This window comes from Engystomops pustulosus, chromosome 1 (genome assembly GCF_040894005.1).
Source record: "Engystomops pustulosus chromosome 1, aEngPut4.maternal, whole genome shotgun sequence".
Lineage (NCBI taxonomy): Eukaryota > Metazoa > Chordata > Amphibia > Anura > Leptodactylidae > Engystomops > Engystomops pustulosus.
Genome location: NC_092411.1, coordinates 252,646,672 through 252,669,291, shown reverse-complemented (window position 1 = coordinate 252,669,291; position 22,620 = coordinate 252,646,672). Strand labels below are relative to the sequence as shown.

The 22,620-nt window shown below is 41.4% G+C and overlaps 1 protein-coding gene across 2 annotated transcripts in view; it reads right to left on the bottom strand.

Moving 5' to 3' along the window:
• The window catches only part of NFXL1 (nuclear transcription factor, X-box binding like 1), a 59,634-nt gene that overhangs the window by 5,785 nt on the left and 31,229 nt on the right, over positions 1–22,620 (bottom strand). For both annotated transcript variants that reach the window (XM_072124761.1, XM_072124768.1), the window contains exons 13-20: positions 20,907–21,027; positions 19,799–19,958; positions 19,545–19,636; positions 16,301–16,322; positions 14,486–14,620; positions 14,198–14,364; positions 12,620–12,689; positions 3,137–3,241 (exon numbers count right to left, since the gene is read on the bottom strand). In XM_072124761.1, coding sequence (XP_071980862.1) covers positions 3,137–3,241; positions 12,620–12,689; positions 14,198–14,364; positions 14,486–14,620; positions 16,301–16,322; positions 19,545–19,636; positions 19,799–19,958; positions 20,907–21,027 — 872 coding nt within the window. The remainder of the gene's footprint in view (positions 1–3,136; positions 3,242–12,619; positions 12,690–14,197; positions 14,365–14,485; positions 14,621–16,300; positions 16,323–19,544; positions 19,637–19,798; positions 19,959–20,906; positions 21,028–22,620) is intronic.

Here is a 22,620-nt window from a genome sequence, read left to right as displayed (position 1 = left end):
ACCACAGAACTATCAACAGGATACGGACCGCGATTAATCACAGAGAGAACGGGTCACCAGAAGTTCGACGCTGCCATCGAAGCAATGCCATGAAATGTAACTTATGGTGAGAAACCCTACTTCCTTCACAAGCAGTACTTCCAACAAAACTGGATCTTCCCCAATTTTCTTCTTATTAAATTTACTAGAGGAACTGAGCTTGGGAGTGAAGGACTGCGATTACGGTTAGAGAAGTTTAATAGTGGCAGGGTTAAAGAAGCTACTGAGTTTTATTTTCAGTTTTGCGTTTCTCACTTCCTGCACAAAAAACATACTTTTTTTTTTGGTATTTGGAGAACTGCATGACCTTTATATCACGTTAAAATTTTTATGGGTCTCAAAATGTGAAAGAGCAGTCGTTTGGACATTTTGAAGGTTCTCTACCTTACTGGCATCACCGCATGGGATAATTATTTTTATATATCGGACATTTTGGGACACAATATCCAACATGTTTATGATTTAAATTTTTTTTATAGGAGTTCTATGGAACCGGGGGATTTGAGTTTTTACTTTTTTCTTTAAAGAAAACTCATTTTTAGATTTTAAAAGTTTTTCATTTTTTAAGTACTTTGCTGGATGCAGACTGTAATAAAAGAGCTACATATTCACATACTTGGATCAAGAGTGTTAAAGATGACCTTTCACCACCCCAAACACAGAACACAGCGCAATCTCGCGTGGCTTCCACAGAATTGTGATCAGTGGTAGGTGTGTCCACATATGGGAGGCACGGTGTCTCTACAGCCTTTACCTTTAAAAGTTAAAGGTTTGACATGTATGACTGCTGCCTGAGTTGGGTCACTACTGTGGCCACCTGTGATAGGGACTACTGCTCTACACAGGCTATGCTATATCGCACTTCTGGATGAGTTTCCCCCCTGATGAAGGATCCTTAATATCTGGTCACCATCGACAGGGCACATTAGGGTTTCCTCTTCTGTTAGGGTGAGCCTGGTACTTAGTGAGCCATTATTGGGGTGTAAGGGTAAGTTTTTGCTAGGGCATGGGGCAGTGTGGTCACCTTATTCCTGACCTGGACACCTTGATGTAGTCATCGGGCCCCCTTTTCCCCATGCTTTATGATGTTCCGCCTGAATGTGTAAGACCTGAGCAATTTTTGTTTCCCCCGTTTATGTACATTCATTTGGGAAATGGGTACCGTCAGGATTAAAAGGCGTGTCATATATGTCTCTGTACTTTTGGGAAATTGTCCACCATGCACTTTTCAATTGAGGTTTCTAGCCTGTTTTATGCATTCTGCTATTTGATGCATTTTTTATATTTGATTTAATAAAAGTTATATTTTATATTCCTTTCACCATTTGTTTAATATAATCTTTTGAGGACATACATGTACCGTATTTTTCAGACTATAAGGGGCACCGGATTATAAGGCGCGCCATCAATAAATGCCTGCTAAAAAGTCTAGGTTCATATATAAGGCGCACCGGATTATAAGGCGCACCTGATTATGAGGATGAATGACCAGCAGGTGGCAGACCTGTACATAGCTCAAGGCAGCTGTTGTCTGTAAGTACGGTTCATATATTAGGCGCACTGGACTATAAGGCGCACCTTTGATTTCTGAGAAAATCAAAGGATTTTTTGTGCGCCTTACAGTCCGAAAAATACGGTACTATGGGCAGTCCACAAGAGGTGAACCTTGTCCAAAAAACAAATATCATAAAAAAAATACAAATATAATAAAGGTGATTTATAAGGGAAAGTAGCAAGTTTTGTAGTGTGGGATCAGCCTACAGAGTGGAAACCTGTGTTGGAGCAGCCAATCCCTCATTTTCCCATGGATGTCTAATAACTTCCCCATCAGAAGATTTTTTTGTATATTGTGGCAAAGTACCAAACCACAGCGACACATGGAGAATACCTCCGATTACTTCCTCAGGAGGTCTGGAAAACGCTTTACAAATCAGATTCCTCCTTTCTCCTTGTCAGGTTAAAGAAAATCGAAAAAAACTGAAAAAAGCAACTCAATAAAATGATCTAAAATGGGAAATGCAGTTCAAGAATGGAGGTGCACCTGGTATTTAACCCCTTGAGGATCAAGCCACTCTGGGGCTTCTGGACCAAGCCCGATTTTTGAAATATGGCCTGTATCACTATAGGTAATTTTCAGATTTTTTTTGTAGTCACACATTGTACTTCAAATTAGTGGAAGTATTTTGGTGATATCTTTTGCGTTTAATTATGAAAAATTCTTAATTTTCAGAGTTCTAAATTCTTTGCTTTTCAAGTAGATAGTCATAGCACCCAAATAACTTAATAAATAGCATTTCCTGAATGTCCACTTTAAGTTGGCATGCCTTTTTATGCATCCTCTCATTTTACTACGTTATGGGGCTTAGAAATATGGGTGCAAAAACTTAATATTTACAGGCACCAGTTTTCAAGTGACTTTGAAAGGCCTTATATTAGTAAAACCACATAAATTACACCATTATAGAAACTACAACTCTCAATGTATTAGAAACCAAATTTAAAAAGTTTGTTAACTGTTTAGGTGTTTTACAGGGGTAAAAAACAAAATTTACAATTTGTAATGTTTTGGACAATACATTAATTTTGGCCAAAAGGTAAATATTCACAACGGATTAAATGACAAAAAGCTCCATAAAGTTTGATACCCAATTTCTCCTGAGTATGCCGATACCCATTTGTGTTGGTAAACTGCTGTTTGGGCACACACCTGGGCATAGAATGGAATGAGGCGCCATTTAGAGCAGAGTTGCATTACCACATATTATAGGCTATAAAATGTTTATTCTTTTTGTAACGTGGACATATGGGGGCTTATTATTTTCAGGATGAGATCTGCTTTTCAGGTGCATCACTTAGGGAGGTTCAATAGCGAATTGATTAGATTTTATTAACTCTTTCTTGGTGGGGACAAGAAAATCATTAATTTTGGTTTAGGTTTTTTACTTTGAAGGCTGTTCACTGTACCATAAAAAGTATAAGGGGTTAATATACATGTACTGAGAATCGGTAGGCCAGAATAGGATACTACCAAAATGCATTGAATATAAGTTCATTATATTATTAGTATTCATGGAATATTATAGAGCACCGGACTCACTTTTTTAATCCTACGGCAGGGACATCGCAGTTTCACTTTCTGGGTGCAATGAAGCAAACATTTTCCTTGGTGACAGATCTCTTTGCACCGATGTCCACAAGGCAGCTGCAAAAAACACAAGGCAGAAGGATTTACAGTTTTTCTTTAAATATAGCATAAGCTTCCAAACCAAAATTATTTAAAATTTGTACTATTAACTAGATTTTTTGGCAATAAAGGACACAAAAAGTATCATTCACATGATAAAAGTTACTCTGTGCAGAGATTAATTTTTTTTTAATGTAGTTTTAAGGGTACACTCACACACACATATGCCCACCCGGCTGTAGTGTTGCTCCCCCCTCGTCTCTGCATAGGAAACAGTGCCACAAGGTAAGATAAAGCATGATCTTTCATTACCCGGTGTGTGGCATGGAATGGTGCCACATGAGTGCCACCGTACTGCCTCAGAGCCGCCATTGCCTTCAAGGGGGCTTCATATCAGTCCCCTCAGACGGTCAGGAGAATGTACCCTTAATATGAAGGCAGCTGAGAAACAAATATGTTCCCAAAAGAACTCCCAACCTTCAGCACAATGTAATATCAATCACAAGTTATTCATTTTTTGATTCTGTTCTAAACTTAAGAGGAAAACCATAGACTCCATAGCATGGAGACCAGATGGAAATGTAGTCACCAGCGATTACATTAATACTGCCCATATCTATGGTTCAGTTCCTTCCACAGGAAATCTACCATCACATTACACCATGTGAAAACACAGAGGAAAGACCTTCCACTATGGAAATGTTTGCAGATCTTCAATTATAAAAAAAGACCTGCTCCAGTGAGATGGGAAGCATAATTGTGCGCATGAAAGTGCAAACCACAAAGCTGCTCTGCAGCCAAGATAAATAATCCATGTCTGGAGATAGGCCACAGTGACATCCCCACAGCCACGAAGAACAGGTCATTACCCTAATGCCGATAGATACCCAGCTTCCTCATCCCAATTATACAATCCATAGTAAGAGGCCCTGGTGTGAATAAGGTTCAGTACGCAACTGAATGCTTACTCCGTGAGAAAGGTTCTGCTAAACTCACAATAAACCTATCACTTATATTCTATAATGATCTTAGCAGGGCCAACCACGTACAGATGCTATGTTTCTACTCAGAAAATTATTTAGAAACCCCCATTCATTGTGATCAAGACACCTACACACATTATATGATAGTTAATGGTTTGACGTCTGTAAGATGCAGCCATTAACAATTTTCTCCAAATGGTTGTTTTGAGATACTCATACACATTCAAAAACACAAAGAGAATGACAAATTAAAGGGGTTGTCCACTTTTTGTTGTGTGTGTGTGTGTGTGTGTGTATATAGGGTAACTTACCAATATATTTTAATAGTACTGCACTGATTTTTTTGATGTGCAAAGTAAAGCCTCCGGATTTCAAAATATCTTTACCTCATCATTACCATTACTGTCCATAAAAATTGTCATAAATGGGGGTGGGGGGTCTTATGGTTATAACTGCACTTGAACAATCTCCCTTTCAGGACCCTATTATAATATTTATGTATACAAGCTTTAGGTCCTGGCAGGGTGATTTCTAATTGATAGATAGAGACCACATGACCCTCCATCTGCGGCCATTTTCTGGTCAGGAATGTCTGGCTGATGAGGAAAGAGACAGGAGGATTCACTTTACATATCAAGAAAAACGGAGCAGAACTATTCATAGATGTATATTGGAAAGTTACCTAATATACTCCCCCCAGACGTTTAAGAAACATGAAGAAAAGTGGCCAACACCTTTAATCTTTCTGGAGAAGTTCTGGGAAATGACTTTCTTGGCAAGAACATTTGAAGATTAGTGATCATGTTTATACATAATAAAGGACACTTTGTTGTTAAATTTCATTTAAAATTGCCCATTTTGATCGACTATAGACTAATAGTATGGCTCAATTATGACTTATCAGTCTGCAATCAGGGACTCCTCATATTTCCCTGCACTGTGCTCGATCGCAGGAATCCAGATCCTCACAAATCCGGTTTATAGGTTTACTATTACCTACAAGGGCCAAATATACATAGAGATACCCAATGCTACAAAAGTACCGATAAATATACTAATGTGTTGTAATGTAATGTTGACTGTGCAAGACAATAGGTCTCTCCAAGCTAACAATAAAACCTATAGAAATAGGGTAAACCAACACAATACAAAATTTAACACCTTAAGGGTTTTTTCGCTCATTTCTCGCTCTCCATCTTCAAAAATCCATAACTTTTTCAGTTTTCCGTGTACAGACCTGTGTGAGGGCTTATTTTGTGCGTAACAAATTTTACTTTCCCGTAATGTTATTTATTTTAACATGCCGTGTACTGCGAAGCTGAAAAAAAATTCCAAATGAGCCCACGTTCTTGTGGGCTTAGTTTTTACGACTCTGCGCACTCAAAATAACACCTCAGCTTTATTCTTTGGTTCGGTGCGATCGCGGTGAATTTATACAGGTTTTATTGTGTTTTAATACATTTTCAAATATTAAACGAATGTGTACAAAAAAGAAATAAAATTGTTTGCCATCTTCTGAAGCTAATAACTTTTTCATACTTTGGCGCACAGAGCTGTTTTAGGTGTCATTTTTTTTTAAATGAGCCGACGTTTTCATTGCTACCATTTTGAGGTCTATGCAACATTTTGATCATTTTTTATTCCATTTTTATGTGATGTAAAAAGGTGCAAAAGTCGCATTTCGGACATTTGGGCGCCATTATCATCTCGGAGGTCATATTTTGATAGATCGGGCATTTTGGGACGCGGCAATACCTAATGTGTCTGTGATTTTTACTGTTTATTATGTTTTATATCAGTTGTAGCGAAAGGGGGGTGATTTGAATTTTTAATATTTTATTAATTTTTTTTTATTTTTTAAACTTTTTTTTTTTCACTATTTCTTAGACCATTTAGGGTACATTAACCCTAGATGGTCAGATCGCTCCTACCATATACTGAAATACTTCTGTATTGCAATATATGGCATTTTTGCAGCTCACTCATTACAATGAGCCACTGGCTCATTGTAACGAATCTGCAGATGCCAGATAGTCTCGGGTCAAACGAAGACCCGAGGCTACCATGGCAACCGATCGCCGCCCCCCGATGACGTTTGGAATAAAGATGGCGACGCCGGTGACTTTGCTGGCGGCAATGAAAGGGTTAATAGCCGTGATCGGTGCAAGCACCGACCGCGGTTATTGGTTATTAGCGGTGGAGGATTTCTGCAATATGCAACAACCCCCACCTCTGTATGAAGAGCCCGTGAGCCCTCTTCATACATTCCCCGTACCTTTGCGCCGTAGAGCTACGGCGCAGAGCGTTAAGGGGTTAATTAGATTTAAATAAAAACATTCTATAAAAACATACAAATATATAGCAGGGAATACCACAAGTGTTGGGACAAAGGGCAGCCTGGCAAATATTAACCCTAAATAGTGCTGCTAAATGTAATATTTGTATATTAGACAAATGACCCAAACATGAAGAAAAAAACAAAACAAAACAGCGTCACTAGACAAATTAAAGGGCACATAAACAATAGTTGTTATTTTGATTAGGAAAGGAGTAAAAAAAAAAAGTACATTAAAAGGACACCTGTCATCAGGTCTCTGTCACTAGTCCTGTCACCTCTTCCTGTTGGAGCAGCTCACAAGGATCCATCCCAGCCTTTATCTAGTTATTTCATACATTATTCATTGTAAAATCATCTATTTTTTATCATGTAAATGAGGCTGGTCACATGGTCAGAGGCAGTGATGTCACCCCTGTTACCCCTCCCCTCTCATGTCTGTGTGTAATGTATAGTAAAGCATTGCTAGTGTGTGTGCTGCATCTGCTGACATGCTGCATCCTCCTAATATACAGAGACACAGCCATCAGCTACACAAGTGCATGACATGTTCTGCTATAACATGGCTGCCTGGAGCTGCTGTATCTCTCCTATACACACACACAGGCTGCAGGGGGCGGCAGCACCAGGAAGCACATCATTATACAGCCTCACATCATTATACAGGCTGTCAGTCAAGCACTGGGGGTGTGGCTGTGCCTCCCACTCATGAATAAGCTGGACAGCTTGAATATGCTAATGCTTCATTGGACATTTCACAGGTCATTTGCATACAGCTTTAGGACCTCATTGCTTAGGTTTACAGGCATGTAGAGGGACAATGATGGGATAGAGGCAATGCTCTCTAATGGCAGTTTATAAAAATATATTTAGTTTAGGTTAGTTTGGGTTATTTTGCCTGACGGGTTCTCTTTGGGTCAATACCTACTGCAAACCAGGTTGCCCTGCATCCAGGTAGGCCCAAATTTTTTTGCAGACCTGCAAAACTTTGAATGTTCCCAACGCCTCTGAACTGGTCTTGCTCGGTGTGTTGAGTATAACAGCCCTCAATACTATTTGCTCCATTATTTACCCATTAAAAATGGTAGAATGGCCACACTCCACTGCCTAAAACATCATCATATACCTGCAGATTTTTGGCATATGTTTTGGCCATGCCCCATTAATGTATTCTTTTGGGATGAAGTTACCTCACTACTATCTACCAACTTAACCAGGCCTGTGCCTTGTTCACCTTTGGCCAGCCTTTTTGGAATTGTGGATGAAGAACATTTGTCCCACTAGGAGTGTCTCTTCTTGATAGATCATATTCTTTTCTACCTTTCTTCAATAAATGAGTTTTAAAAAACCCAAAAAACACTTTTTGATGGGAAGAAGGAAATCTGCATCGGCCACTATGATGTCCTGTCCTCAGCTTTGTGGTTGGTCAGTGAAATCCAACCACTGCACGGAGTGCAATTCCATGATTGTGTCTTAGCCCTATAGGAAACATGTTCAGGTGGTCACAAAATTTATGGCTCAAAATATGAAATTAAATTATTTTCCTCAACCCAGCAATAAGTCACAGGACCTTCTGAAGAGGATTAAACGATGTATACAGACAAGCCTTTGACTATTTTCAAGCCGATGAGCTAGAAGACCAATCTCAGATTTTAAACACTAAAACCTTGTTTTAATTTAAAAAAAAAAAAAAAAAAAAAAAGCTGCAATAAATCTCAGGCCAAAGCTATGAACGCTCTGTGTGTACTTCACAATGCACAATGTGCTTTCTGGTAATTTATAGAAGAACGTACGCTGTGCTAATCTGTAACCGCGTCAGGTAATGCGTTCCATAACGCGTACTTTCATTCTTCTGCCGAAACCAAGTCAAATATTTTATAACTTACAGAGCTAGCCGTACTCCGCTGATAGACTGTACAACTTTAATACAAAGTACAAGATTATGGTGTTTCAGCCCAGAGGTTACAACATCTAAAAATTGTTTTCACATGAGACAGAACGCAACATTCAGTAGCCTACGGTAAAAATAAAACCGATTTACTGTGACTAATGTAATTATAGATCTAATGTCTTCATCTCAGTTTAGCGTGCGGATTCTTGGCAATGGGACTGAAGAGCAGCAGTTTCATGCAGAATATAACACTTTACAATGAAGTACATTTCAAATATAGTTATAAAAAAAGAACCTTGTCCGAATTGTATGTAGGGGGAAAGTTGTCAAACAGAACTTGGTGAGGAGTTGGAGGTAAGTCGCCCGACATTCCGTTTTTTCCCTGTCTGCACTGCCAGGAGGAGCCATGAGGTGAAGAGGAACAACACAGAGAGGGGCTGCTGGGTGCGCTGTTTATTTTACGGGGCCGTGGCTTCTGGGCATTTCATTAGTGAGGGGGGCCGTGGCTTCTGGGCATTTCATTAGTGAGGGGGGCCGTGGCTTCTGGGCATTTCATTAGTGAGGGGGGCCGTGGCTTCTGGGCATTTCATTAGTGAGGGGGGCCGTGGCTTCTGGGCATTTCATTAGTGAGGGGGGCCGTGGCTTCTGGGCATTTCATTAGTGAGGGGGGCCGTGGCTTCTGGGCATTTCATTAGTGAGGGGGGCCGTGGCTTCTGGGCATTTCATTAGTGAGGGGGGCCGTGGCTTCTGGGCATTTCATTAGTGAGGGGGGCCGTGGCTTCTGGGCATTTCATTAGTGAGGGGGGCCGTGGCTTCTGGGCATTTCATTAGTGAGGGGGGCCGTGGCTTCTGGGCATTTCATTAGTGAGGGGGGCCGTGGCTTCTGGGCATTTCATTAGTGAGGGGGGCCGTGGCTTCTGGGCATTTCATTAGTGAGGGGGGCCGTGGCTTCTGGGCATTTCATTAGTGAGGGGGGCCGTGGCTTCTGGGCATTTCATTAGTGAGGGGGGCCGTGGCTTCTGGGCATTTCATTAGTGAGGGGGGCCGTGGCTTCTGGGCATTTCATTAGTGAGGGGGGCCGTGGCTTCTGGGCATTACATTAGTGAGGGGGGCCGTGGCTTCTGGGCATTACATTGTTGAGGGGCTATGGCTGCTGGGCATTACATTGTTGAGGGGCTATGGCTGCTGAGCATTACATTGTTGAGGGGGCCTGGCTGCTGGGCATTACATTGTCGAGGGGGCCTGGCTGCTGGGCATTACATTGTCGAGGGGGCCTGGCTGCTGGGCATTACATTGTCGAGGGGGCCTGGCTGCTGGGCATCACATTGTCGAGGGGGCCTGGCTGCTGGGCATCACATTGTCGAGGGGGCCTGGCTGCTGGGCATCACATTGTCGAGGGGGCCTGGCTGCTGGGCATTACATAGTTGATGGGGCATGGCTGCTGGGCATTACATTGTCGAGGGGGCCTGGCTGCTGGGCATCACATTGTTGAGGGGGCCTGGCTGCTGGGCATTACATTGTTGAGGGGGCATGGCTGCTGGGCATTACATTGTCGAGGGGCTATGGCTGCTGGGCATTACATTGTCGAGGGGCTATGGCTGCTGGGCATTTCATCATTTCCCACCCTTGGCTTATACTCTAATAAATAAGTTATTTGTGGTAAAATTAAGTGCCTTGGCTTATTTCTGAGACATACTGTATGTACTGCAGTATGAGTTACTCCTCATGTACACACACTGGAATACTGATTCCTGCAAGGTTTAACGGAAGGTAATATACACATTAACAGACTTCTCCTAGTAACAATTCCTTCTGATCATAACAGTCCAAATGCTGAAAATTCCAGTGCAGATTTTAACAAATAAAACCATCAAAGTGTCATGTACCTACTACCATCGAGAACACTTTATCACTTATTTGATCCTCGACATAATCCGTGTGTTTGTTAAAAGATTTTCCAAAAGATCAGCGAAACAAAGGAAAGTTTGAAAAACAAGAAAAACTTATTCTAGCTTGAGTGTTGATAATCTGCTTTTCTAAAGTTAAAAAGATTATCATAAGGCCTTTCTAAAACATGGCGCCTCCGAGAGCTTATATTGTCCTTCAATAAACCCCACAATGTTATCTAAGCGTACAGTTCCTGATACGTCAGCTGAAAGAGCAGCAAAGATAATGGCTGTATAATTGGCTGCCAGTACTCCGAATCCTCTCTAATGCATTAGTGGAAGATCTGACTTAAGCTAATCCGATGGCACAAAACTTTTTTTTTTTCTTTTTTTATTGATTCCCTGAAAATAGCTCAAGGAAAGCAGGAAGGTCAGTTGGCACAAATGTGAAAACAGCCGTCCAAACTATGTGGAAAAAAAAACTTTTTAGTTTACTTAGAGACTAATTAGGTCGACAGAAGTCAAAGAGTATGAGAAACCCTGCAAGCACTGCCCGGCTTACATAAGTTTTTAGTTTATTTCATAGATTGGCGCTAGAACAGCTTCTTTAACGTTATCACAGGCCATAAATGGATTTGATAAGGGACTTTGGATTACTGGGTGGCTGTAATAAATGAAAGAGAGCAGGGAAGAGTTGTATTTTTCTTGAGATGAGTCACTTTTTTATAGTATCTAGAACCATGCCTTTGGTTTCATATTAAACATAGAAGCTCATCTTCATTTCAGATAACAACAGGTTTGTGGTTCTGTGAGCTACAGAACCGGAGATACAGATAGTTGGAACTATGAGCTGCAGATAAACATCCCGTTCCCACATATTAGATTAACTGTACTACAGTATCTTTTTCTGTAGCTCACAACCACAAGCCTGATGCCATTAAAAAGATGAGATTTTGATATTTAATATCACACTAAAGCATGCATCGAGGTACTTATTGAGTTTCTGAAGTAATGCACCCCACCACTTCCAGTCTCAATACCATGGCAGGAAATGCAGGTTCTCATGTGCATATGACATGATATATCTTTATGGAATCCCCAATCATCCATGGTGCTGCTCTATTAAAAGCACACGAGGACTGAGGGACTCATAATGTGTTCAGTCTGTCATTTCTGCATTTTTCATTGATTCACAACCAAATTTCAGCACTTTTCTTGAGTTTGGTAACAGTGTGCCTCCAATATACTGCCCTAATACTGTACGAGTTTAACCTAAGACTGAGGCCTCATTCACATGGCCTTGTGCCCACCTGGACTGGATCCCAGGAATAATACATGGCCGGGTGGAGATGGGAGCGACAATCCTCACCCCCACCCTCTCCATAGTAAGCCGAGCGGCCCAGTCATTCACGGTGCGGTGAGTAAACAGTGTAGCAGATCTCTGCTCCGACCACAAATTCTGTAGCTGGATCACGTGCCCCCATACAGTCATGTGCATGGGGTCAAACAAACATGTTACTGCCACAGCAAGGTATGAGAAAATTACGCTCAAAATCATGCTGGGTCCACACCTCATTCCTTACAGGACAAGTAAATATGGCAGACTTTAAAAGGGAACCATATACAGCCAGCGACAGCTGACACCCTTCTTTCAGCTAAAAATTGTTTCCCTTACATCCCCATAAATTAACTTTATCTTATATTACCTGGCTTCAGAGGGGGTGTGCCCTACTCAGCCAGTCCCTCCCCTCAACTCCTTAGTATTCAACAGTTCATGTCATGTGACAAGGGTCATATCATCCCAGGTCCTTTAACCTCCTAACATTAGCAAACTGTACCCCATGTATGTATCTGACCACATGAAGTCACAGCTGCCTCTATGGACTTCTACTCCTCTCCATTCTACATGGAGACTGCTGTGATTTCATGGTGTACAGTTTGCTATTGTTAGAAGGCTGAGAGACCTGCGATGATGTCACTGGTCACATGTCATGAATGTAACACAAGGCACTGTGTAAAAAAAAAAAGACACAATATTTCCCATCTGTACATAGAGCTTTATATGTCTGTAGTTGAATATTAGCAGTGGATCCCCAAGAATCAAACAACAGAAATGAGTCACAAAAGCCAATTTGCATTTCAGAAAAACATCTGTAATTAAGGTACAGTGCCCCACTGGCAGCTAATTTTTGGTGATATTGGGGGGGGGGACTTGTAACCCTTTATCAGCAGGCATTGTTAGTCAGGGTGGACAAAATCTGGTGACAGGTCCTCTTTAAGACATTTTCATCCAATCCTTACCTCTTTTGGACACTGATTTTTGCATGAAGTCAAAATTTTCTTTTGTTCCTCTTGAGCCAAAGTCAGTTTTCTAAACCAAAGAAAACAGATTATTGTAGTAAGTATAGTAAAATAGAGCAACAATCGCAACAAACATCTACACAAGGATTTACAGCAGGATCAGAGAAGGAGAGTTACACATCTGCACAAAAATGCAGCATGCCAACACAGTTTATCAAAAACAGACCATCCTAGTTTTTATTTGGTATCCTTAGACTGCGTTCACACATTGGCCCACATTTATTAAAGCATTTGCAATAGTTTTCTTTCTGTCTGACTTTGCACTAGAAAGAATGTGCTGCTTGCACATGTATTTATATAGTATCTGCACCAGTTTTGTGTTGCAGCTGCACTGTGCCCGACAAGACAGAAAAATGTGGAGGTAAAGGGGACGGGTTACTGCTTAGTAGGACCATGTGCCACAATTCTGTGCAACGTGCGTCACAATTGTGTCTGTGCCCCAATTCTACTCATACCAAAAGGAAGGAGGGCGGCTGGACGGGTGGAATCAAACCCCCAGCCCAGTTACACCACAATGTCCAACGTACAATCGGTAATTCTAATCAATAAAACACAACTTTTAATAATCTAGTCATATAAAATGTCAACATAGAAACCGGCCAAAAAGTGACAAGTAGCACAGGCAAACCAATGCCGCACTTATTTACCACTAGTGAATCCACATACCTGGTAGACTATACTGTGTCCAATATTGCAGATAGTTGTTCAGGGGACCAGAGATACAAGTCTGTGATGATGCTCACTAGCGTCAATGTACATAAAACGCGGAAAAAATACAGATAGAATGAAAGAGACAGGATGATGGGGTGTATATGAGCTCCAAGGTCGAGAGGAATCGATAATGCTGGGCGGAAACTTACACATGTGACACTGGCCTAGGTTGCCCTTAAAATCCTCACGTCGGAGCTGCAGCCTAATCGACCACCACCCAACTGGAACCTATCCCTATCAATGGCAAACTGTCCCTAGGCTAAACAACCAAAGAGACAAAGATGGCAACATGCCCATATATAGGGACCAGAAGTGTGAGATCAAGGTCAACGTATACCCTACATGTCATGTTTCGCCTGTCAATACAGGATCATCAGGGGTGCGACTAATGACCGCTAAATCTCATGACAGTAATAAGAGTAGGGAAAAAGCGGATGTGCCAATACCATCCAACTATAAAGTAATTATGTCAGCACAGGATGGACCCTACATGCCGTAGTGATTGGTCATGAAGGAGATCGATGAGCGACAAACGCTGGTAATGCATTACCTACGGGCATCTCTGCAATATTGGTAATATACACAGTATAGTCTACCAGGTATGTGTAGACTTATATCCATCAATGCTCTACCGAGGGATTCTGGGAAACAAGCAAATATGTTTTCTAGGTTGGGGTAAGGAAAAACATTACTTCTTTAGCTGCCTTGTAAGGCAATCCCCTCAACATCAAGCATTTTTCCATATCATGTACTGGAAAACGTATCTGCATATTTCCTAGGAAGAAGAAATGTAAAGACTGGTCGTACCGACACTCGATGTAAAGAGTGGTAATTTTGCAGTGGCACTTAATCCTGATCATCTGAAGGCATGGCGGACAGTCCCCGAGATGGCATGGTAGATTGCAGCGATGGGGGCAACCGGGTGGTCGAGGTTTAGAACATTCTTCATCACACAAAAAGCACTCGCGTCCATACTAGAAGACATGAAACAAGTATATTATTAGCTACAAACTATAGGCTGTGCTGTTAAGCATCCATGATTTTGGGCTATGCACTATAGTAGAAATTTACACCTTGTTATACACTAGTCCTCACCTTCTCCTTATTGCCATTATCTTCGGTGACTTTATGACATTCCCTTAAACAAGTGTGATTGCCACAAGGAAGCAGTCGTCCACACTGACGTTGGCAAGAGAAGGGGCCGGCAGCGTGACATGGTAAGAGACTCACCTGAAGGAAGACAAAACCAATCTGGTTAGGTACAAGCCTGTGAGTAGCTTATGATACCCTAAGGGAAATCTACAATCTTGAATCTACTCACCGATGTAGATCTATTGGCATATATACCTTTTGTAATATGCTAATTTGCTGCAGAGGGTATTGGGCGCATCACCATTGCCCCCGCCAGCTCAGAAGGCCGAGAACAGGAGCTACTTGCGCAGAGCATCCATGGAGCTGTCAGCAGCTCAGGAGTCACTGTGCATGCGCAGGCATTCACTATAACTGCTCCTGTTGTGCCTCCAGCTCCAGGGATGCTGTGACCAATAGCTCCTGTTCCTCTGCCGGCTTCAGGGAAGCAGTGCACATGCATAGAAAGACCGTGCCGGCATCACCACTCCCTGAGGAAATGGCCACTAGATCGGTCACTTCGGTAAGTAGATGATAGAGGCTGGAGCCTCTTGATGTATCCGGCTGTGCCCGGAGGGTTGTATGATAAATATCCCCCATTGTCTGTGGGGTGCATGTCATCCACATTGTATGACTTAGAGTTTGGGTAATAAGAGAACACAATGGATAGCGCTGTCCGGGCAACTTGTGATTCACCTTCTGCTGATGAGAATTTTACATAACCTGAAAAGTGTACAATATCTCCTTTCAAAGGTCTGACAACAAACAACGTTCTAACTCGTAGCCAACAAAGGAATATTTCTTACATTACACGAGTCTACAAAGGCATATTCCAAATGGTCATTTGATCTGCGAATGTGAAAAACACAGAATGTCAATAATAACTTATCAGATTCCTCCATATCCGAGCCAACTCCAGTCATGGACAATTAAGTCTTCATAAAGTGTGGTTTAGTGAAAACCAATGATGCTTCAAATTATGCCAAAAATTCTTCTTACTGAGAGTGAAGACAGGAAAAACATTGAAGTTGCCCTATAAGCAGGAATGCAAAAAGTATACTGAACCCCGCGTGGAGGTCAAGAAAGTGTGTCCATAGTGAGGTTGTTCCATATGACCTCTTATGTGAAGGGGTGTTATGGAAAAAAATATGGGTTTGACCTATATTACATTAGTGCTAGATACTCTTGTTCCAATAAGAACTCTATCGATAGTATCAAGAGATGCTTTACATAGCCAGGAGGAACCTCTACTCCTAGACTCTCTTGCATATTTGATTTTCTGACGAATAGTCTCTCCATAGTAAAAGTTAGAGAAAAATAAAAATTGCCTACTGCTTAAAGGGAACCTGTCAGCAGAAATTGACCTAATAAACCACTACCAGTATGTTGTGACGCAGCTAAACGCCTTCCAAAACTGACTGTTTGCTGGTAATTTCTATTAATTTAGGACTCATACACCACAGACCTGATAAATCTCCCCCTTAGTTTGTATTTATTCATATTGACTCAAAGATAAGGGGAGATGTCATTTGGGCCGTATGTTTAGAGCCCATAAGAAAACAATGCAAAAGGTTTGTCTAGTGTACTGCATTTTTTCCACTTCTTAGTACAAACAGGAACTAGGAAATCTAATTTATGCTTTACATTACAAGCCCCGACACATCTCCTCAAATGGAAAATACAGGTAGATGATGGCTCTCACCATAGACACGCTTGCAACAATAAATTAGCGAGATGCCTACCAACACACAATCTATGGATCAGTCATGTATAGTTACATACCTCATGTTTACCGAGACACGCCCTGGAAAAAAAAACATGAAAAAAAGAGAAATTTAGTCAGTTGGCAAATTCGGATACACCTATGTGCAGAACACATTACTTTCTGAATATAGGTATAGATTGGACTTGGATTGATGCCTTTTTTAACCTTTTTTTTTTACCATAATACTATGATTAGTGCACTAAAACAATAGAACCTTTATTTACCTCCATACTCTCTAGTGCTGTGTCCTGTCAGCACCAGTCTATACAGTTAATGGTCTCACTAAACACCCAAACATCTTGTGGGTGAAGCCAGTTTTCGGCTGTAGCCGGTGCTCAGTTGATGTAACCGCACCACTGGGGCCATCTTGACCGACAGAGACTGGCAGTGATTGGGGGGGGGGGGCAGTGCCGGACAAGAGGAGATTTTATGGTCTATTGTTTTCTTACACTAGACACAAATATAAAAAATATTTAACCCAGGCAACCCCCTTACCCCTTCATTACAAGTTGATTAATGTTATAGTAACTTAATAAAGCTGAGTTCACATTGGCAAAAAAATGTAATGCCATTCTCTTCCATAAAAAAGGGGATTCTCCCACCAATGTAAACCATCCACTATACACAGAATAGGGACATCTATGTGAATGGAGTGGTGGTGCACATGCATGACCAATGCTCCAATCACTTCTACAGTGCTTCTTTCTACAGGTATATGGGCTCAGCAATCAGCCATGCAATTATCTGGGATCATATCCTATAAGGTATGGGATAAGTTACTCCTGTGCCCCTTTGCTCTATAACCACCAGACCCTGATCATTTTTATGACCAATGTCTCATCTTTCAAACCCCATCAGGAAGAGGTTCTGTGTGCTACAGACAGTTAAAGACGAACTTTAGCTGGTCCATAAAAGTCAATGGGAAACAATACTAAACTGACTTAACAGTGTCCTAATATATGTAAAAGTCCTCATACTACGACCTATGTGTCACAAGGAAAAATGGAAAAGAAAAGAAAAAAAAAAACTCTATCTAAAACTCTGATCTAAATTAGTAAATCTATACAAACTTACACATACAAATACACACAGTATTATGTATATTACGTTCTTTTGGATTGTACATCGACTGAAAGCAGAAAGGTATTTCTCCTAATAAATAGCTCTACCCTATCCACATCCGTGTTATAGCAGGTAATAGATCAAAGATCAAGTCATGAATAACAGATGGAATATATTGCAGAAGGTGGGAGGGGGGTCTATCTTATTAGATGGTGATTGGCACTGTCCCAAAATGTCTTTTTTAAAATAATATTTACTAACATTACTCAAACCTGTATCCAAGCAGCCAGATGGCAATATACTGTAGCTATCGAGTTTTTTTGGACGTGGCTGTAGATCTGAGACCCCTAATCTGCCAGCATCTCTTCATGCAGCTGGGGTTTAGGGCACAAAATCTTATACACTTGTAGGCGTCTGCGTTTCTGGAGGGGAGCAGTTGTGGAGTCCAGTGACTTGAAACCAATGCACCAGGGGTCAACTCATCAGACCCCCATCACTCTTCCCCTCGGGAATCTTTGAAATGCAGCAAACCAATAGCTTAGAAAAGTTTAGGACCCAAAACCTCAGCTGCATGGTTGACATGACCTCAGACAACCCCCCCAAACCCCAAAAACAGAGACATCATGCAGCCCATTACTAGATGTAGAGTGATGTAGCAGGTGGACGGGCACAGTCTACTCCACAGAGCAGAAAGAAGAAGACCTTTATTATATAAATATACATTTCTGTTCACGGTGTCCCGATTCTGTAAAAGTTATATTCATTTCTGATCAATAAAAACACAAGAGCCCATCTGGAAGCAATAAATCATTGGTTAAAGTCCTGTCCCGCTCGTCCCAGTAAGCCAGCCAGACATCTCATCATCATAAAGAGGAAGCAATAAAGGCATGTAAAGGATATTACAGTAACGTGAACCCACGTCTCACCAAAAGACAATCCCCAATGTATAAGATAATAGAAAGAGCAGGCATAACCCAAACACTTGCCAACAACATCGGAAAAAAACGGAAAGGATATAAAAAGGCAACCCATATACACACAGCTGAAAAAAAATGATAACTAAAAAATTATTAAAATTTGTAGAATTATGTAAAATTTTAACTTTAAGGGCAGGTTTGAGTCTAACAGCAGAAAGTCTTAGTTATCAGTCCTTTCTGTATAAACATCCTTGTGTATGTTATTGTTAGTAGCAGCAAGACTGTGAAAAATGCATTTATATTCCAGGATCATAGATGGACTTTGATCATTTTGGTACACTTATGTAAAAGAAGCCTGCTGCAGTAGTGACTCGTAGCATAGGGTAGGGGCATTGCCTGCCGCTTTGTATGATTAAAACCACTGACAGACTCCCTTTAACTTAACCAGAAGTTTACATACACTAAATAAAAAAAGAAATATATGCAAGTTTTTCTTACTATCTGAGGTGGACGTGCGGAGGTTGGGGGGAGGCATTTTGAAAAGCTGTACTTGCATCCTCTGGTGCTCAGGGGTCCCATGCTGGGGACATGCGCCTGTTTACAGGAACATGGCACCTCCTCTCCGACTGCTTCTGGACACACATTGGGATAGGGAACAATGGGCATGCCAGGTGGCCTGCAGAGTGTTTTTCAAAGTCTTACAACCTCTTGTGATTTGGGTCAAACTTCTGGATATCCTCATACAAGGTACTTACAATAGTTGTTAGGAATTTGGGCCCATTCCTGCTGACAGAACTGGTGGGACTGAGCAATGTCTTCAAAAATGTATGTGGTCCTTGTGTGCATTTGTAAACAATTTGTAAACATTAATCTTTTTTTTGTTTCTTTTGGAAGAATGGCTTCTTCCTGGCAGAGCAGTCTTCCAGAGCGGATACCGACATACTGCAAACAGCTTCAGCCAGCATCTTCAAAAGTTCTTTTGCTTTTGAGCTTTGGTTGATATGCATATTTTAGACACAGAACCCATCTCCTCTCTGAGCCGTATGATGGCTGGACATTCCCATCTTGTTTGCATTTACTTATAATAGTTTGTACATATGAACAAGGCATTTTCAGATATGTTTAAATTGCACCCAAGGATGAGCCAGACTTGTGCAAGTCCACAATTCTCCAAGATATCTTTGAAGGTTTTTTTTAAAAGAATTTCCCAAGGCGTTACACAAACAGAATTTCCCAAGGTGTTCCTTCAAAAAGCAGTGCAGATATCAAAATTAGTACTTACATTGGCATAGGGACCTGGCATGGTGGGCATGGCAAAGCTGTCTGAATATAGGCAGGTTCACAAGGTTGCTCCCATGGACCAGCAGGCTGAGGCTAACAAAAAATACAGCATAAAAAAAACAGTCAAGAACAACAATGAGGAACATTTTTTTTAAGAGATTGAAGTCTATAGGGAGCAGAAGACAAGGCGTCATAATTTTTCACTAAGCATCCTGGGCAGCATGTATCAAGGTCCAATTCGAAATAAAATCTTACCAAGCCTTTCTGTTTAACAAGAGCCTCATCATGGCAAGACGCAGGGCACAGGTGACCACACTTCTGTAAAGATTGCTGACAAATCTGCCGACAGGGTGGGCACGGACCGAAGTGGCATCTGTGCGGCTCTCTGGCCTTATGATGACAAGTAGATGGGCGACTAAATAAAGAGAAGATGACGCCATATTGCAAAGGCATAACCAAATGAATGGCAAACACATATTCAACAAAACACAAAATGTCATTAATAAACAGTACAACTCCCTCCCAAAAAACTTAGATAAAAGTAGTTATGATTACCTTTTTAGGTTTCTATATTTTAAAGGGAATTTTTCGGACCAGTTTAGGAGCAATTCTCCCCATCTACCCATAGGCAACGTGACTGTGGCAATCTTATTAGATTTGTTATCCATGGACTCCTTCCTTTGAAAATTAACTTTTAAATTATGCTAATGAGCAAGAAGTGCTGTGCCCGTGTTACCAGAGCCCCTCAACGCTACATCAGCAGTAGGGATTTTCAGCAGGCAGTGAGGGGGAGGAAGTGCTCTTGCACAGTGCACAGCCTACAACCTTAGCCTGCATTCACACACGGAACGCGTGCATACCACCGTTTGCTGGAGAGGAGGTGACCCCTCCTCCCTCCATAGGAAGCAGCGGCTCACGGCCTCACACTAGGGAAAAGATAGAGCATGCTCTATCTTTTCCCGTTGTACGTCCAGGAACGGTGCCACGCCGCCGGGTGGCCATTGCCGACTAAAGGGACATATTTGCGGCCGCATTTACGTCCCAGCAAACGGCCATGTGAATGAACCCTTAAAGCTATAAAATGGTACTTCTGTCTCATTAGCGTAATGTTTACAGTTGTAATTGGAAGGAGTGCATAGATATCCAATATCGGAAGATTACCACAGTCACGGTGCCTGGATCTATAAGTAAGTGTCCCTGGTTTATCATGATGGATTTTAATGGTAGATTTCCTTTTAACTTAAACTTATGATAATTATGTAGAGGCAGGAAACTATACAAAGTAAAAAGAGGGTCATTCCTGCAGCTATATGAAGCATTATAACATATGGCTATATGAAAGCCAGGGGGCACTTTATAATACCTGCATAGTTCCTTACACCGGGGAGGCCTAGTGCTACGTTCTCTGCCACATGGAACATTTAGTACAGTCTTTCCACAACTGCACTTCACATCTACTGTCTCCGGGCAGGGGTAGCAGCTTCCTACAATACAAAAAGATAAATAGAAAATAAGAGAAAGACATTTTTTGTATGATAAAATAACATTCCCATTACATTCTGTGTGAATGCACCCTCGGCATCCACATGGCTGCATTTCTCGATCTTCTTGTGGAAATGGCTGATGCAATAGTAGCAAAATATCTCGTAAACTTTCCTTTTTGTTGAAATTAAAAATTGATGACTTCAGAAAGCATTCAGTGACATAGAAAATAATGGTAACTCCAGAAAACTAGATCTTTTTCTATTCCTATGCTTTGGTGTAAAATGTCTGTGCTCCAAGATCCCATGAATCAGTGCTGCAAAGACCTATAGGTGAGCTAGCTGTGTATTTGTAATAATGGTGGGTCTCTATAGGAGTGTAAGAGAAACCTGCCTGCAAGGCATCATATTTTGGATCTGTGGGCACTGCCCTCAAATTTCTGCTTCTATATTGTAAATGCTGAGGCGACCCAAGTCTTAATCAGTGGTTTGTTGGGAGGTCTCAACTCCTCAGCTAAAATAATCTCATATGTTCCTATATTAAAGAAAATCTACCAACAGAATCAAGCATGGATAAACCAGGAGTGTGGATTTGTTATCAATAGCCTCCTCCCTTGTAATATCAACTTTTAAAATCCTGCTTATGAGCCTAAAGAGCCTCTCAGTGCTGTAGCTTCACAGGTTGTTACAATGAGCAGAGCAAGTCCCCTTGCACCTCATTTGCTTCCAGATTACACAGGCAGAGGGAGAGAGCAGAGGATAGGATGAGAAATGTTCTGCTCACTGTAACAGCCTGTGAATTTGCAGCACTGAGTCGCTCTGAGAATCACCCATCAGAGCCCTTCTGGCTGATTAGCATAATTTTAAAGTCGATTTTAGAAGGATGGAGGCCATGGATAACCAAAATAAGAAAATTACATGTCCCTGTTTTCTCATGCTTAATTTTCATGGTAGATTTCCTTTAAAGAGGACATGTCAGGGCGATGTTGGACACTAAACCACCGACAGATCCTTATGGACCGGTGGTTTAGTGTCCCAAAATGGCCTTTAACAAGTCTCTCAGTGGGCACAATATAAAAACAAAAAAACACCTTAATACTTACCTTCAGATGGGTCCAATGAAGCGCATTGGACCCATCTCTTGTGCTTCCCGTAACGCGCACATATGGACTTGCTAAATTGCGATTTGGGATACTAAACCACCGGTACATAAGGACCAGTGTGTGGTTTAGGGTCCTAAACAGCCATGATATGATCTCTTTAAAGAGTGATGTGATAATGAGACAATGCCTCTAAGTTAATATGGGGATGTGTCATAATTTTAATTCCTACACCTGTCTATGACAGCCGCTGTATGTTCAGGCATTACCTTGGAGTGGACATTGCTCTGCATAATGATAAAGCAGAATGCAAAATCTGCCATTTCTTGCTCTCCATTCTCATATCACTTCCTACGTCTTAATCAGATTAGCAGAAGGTCAGTCACTGAATTCTAAAGAAGTCAATTTGGAACAAATACCACCCTGGGCATTGAGACATTCATGTGGTTACTTATCAAGGGGTTCATCCTTGTGACCTTTAGAAGGGATCCCATTA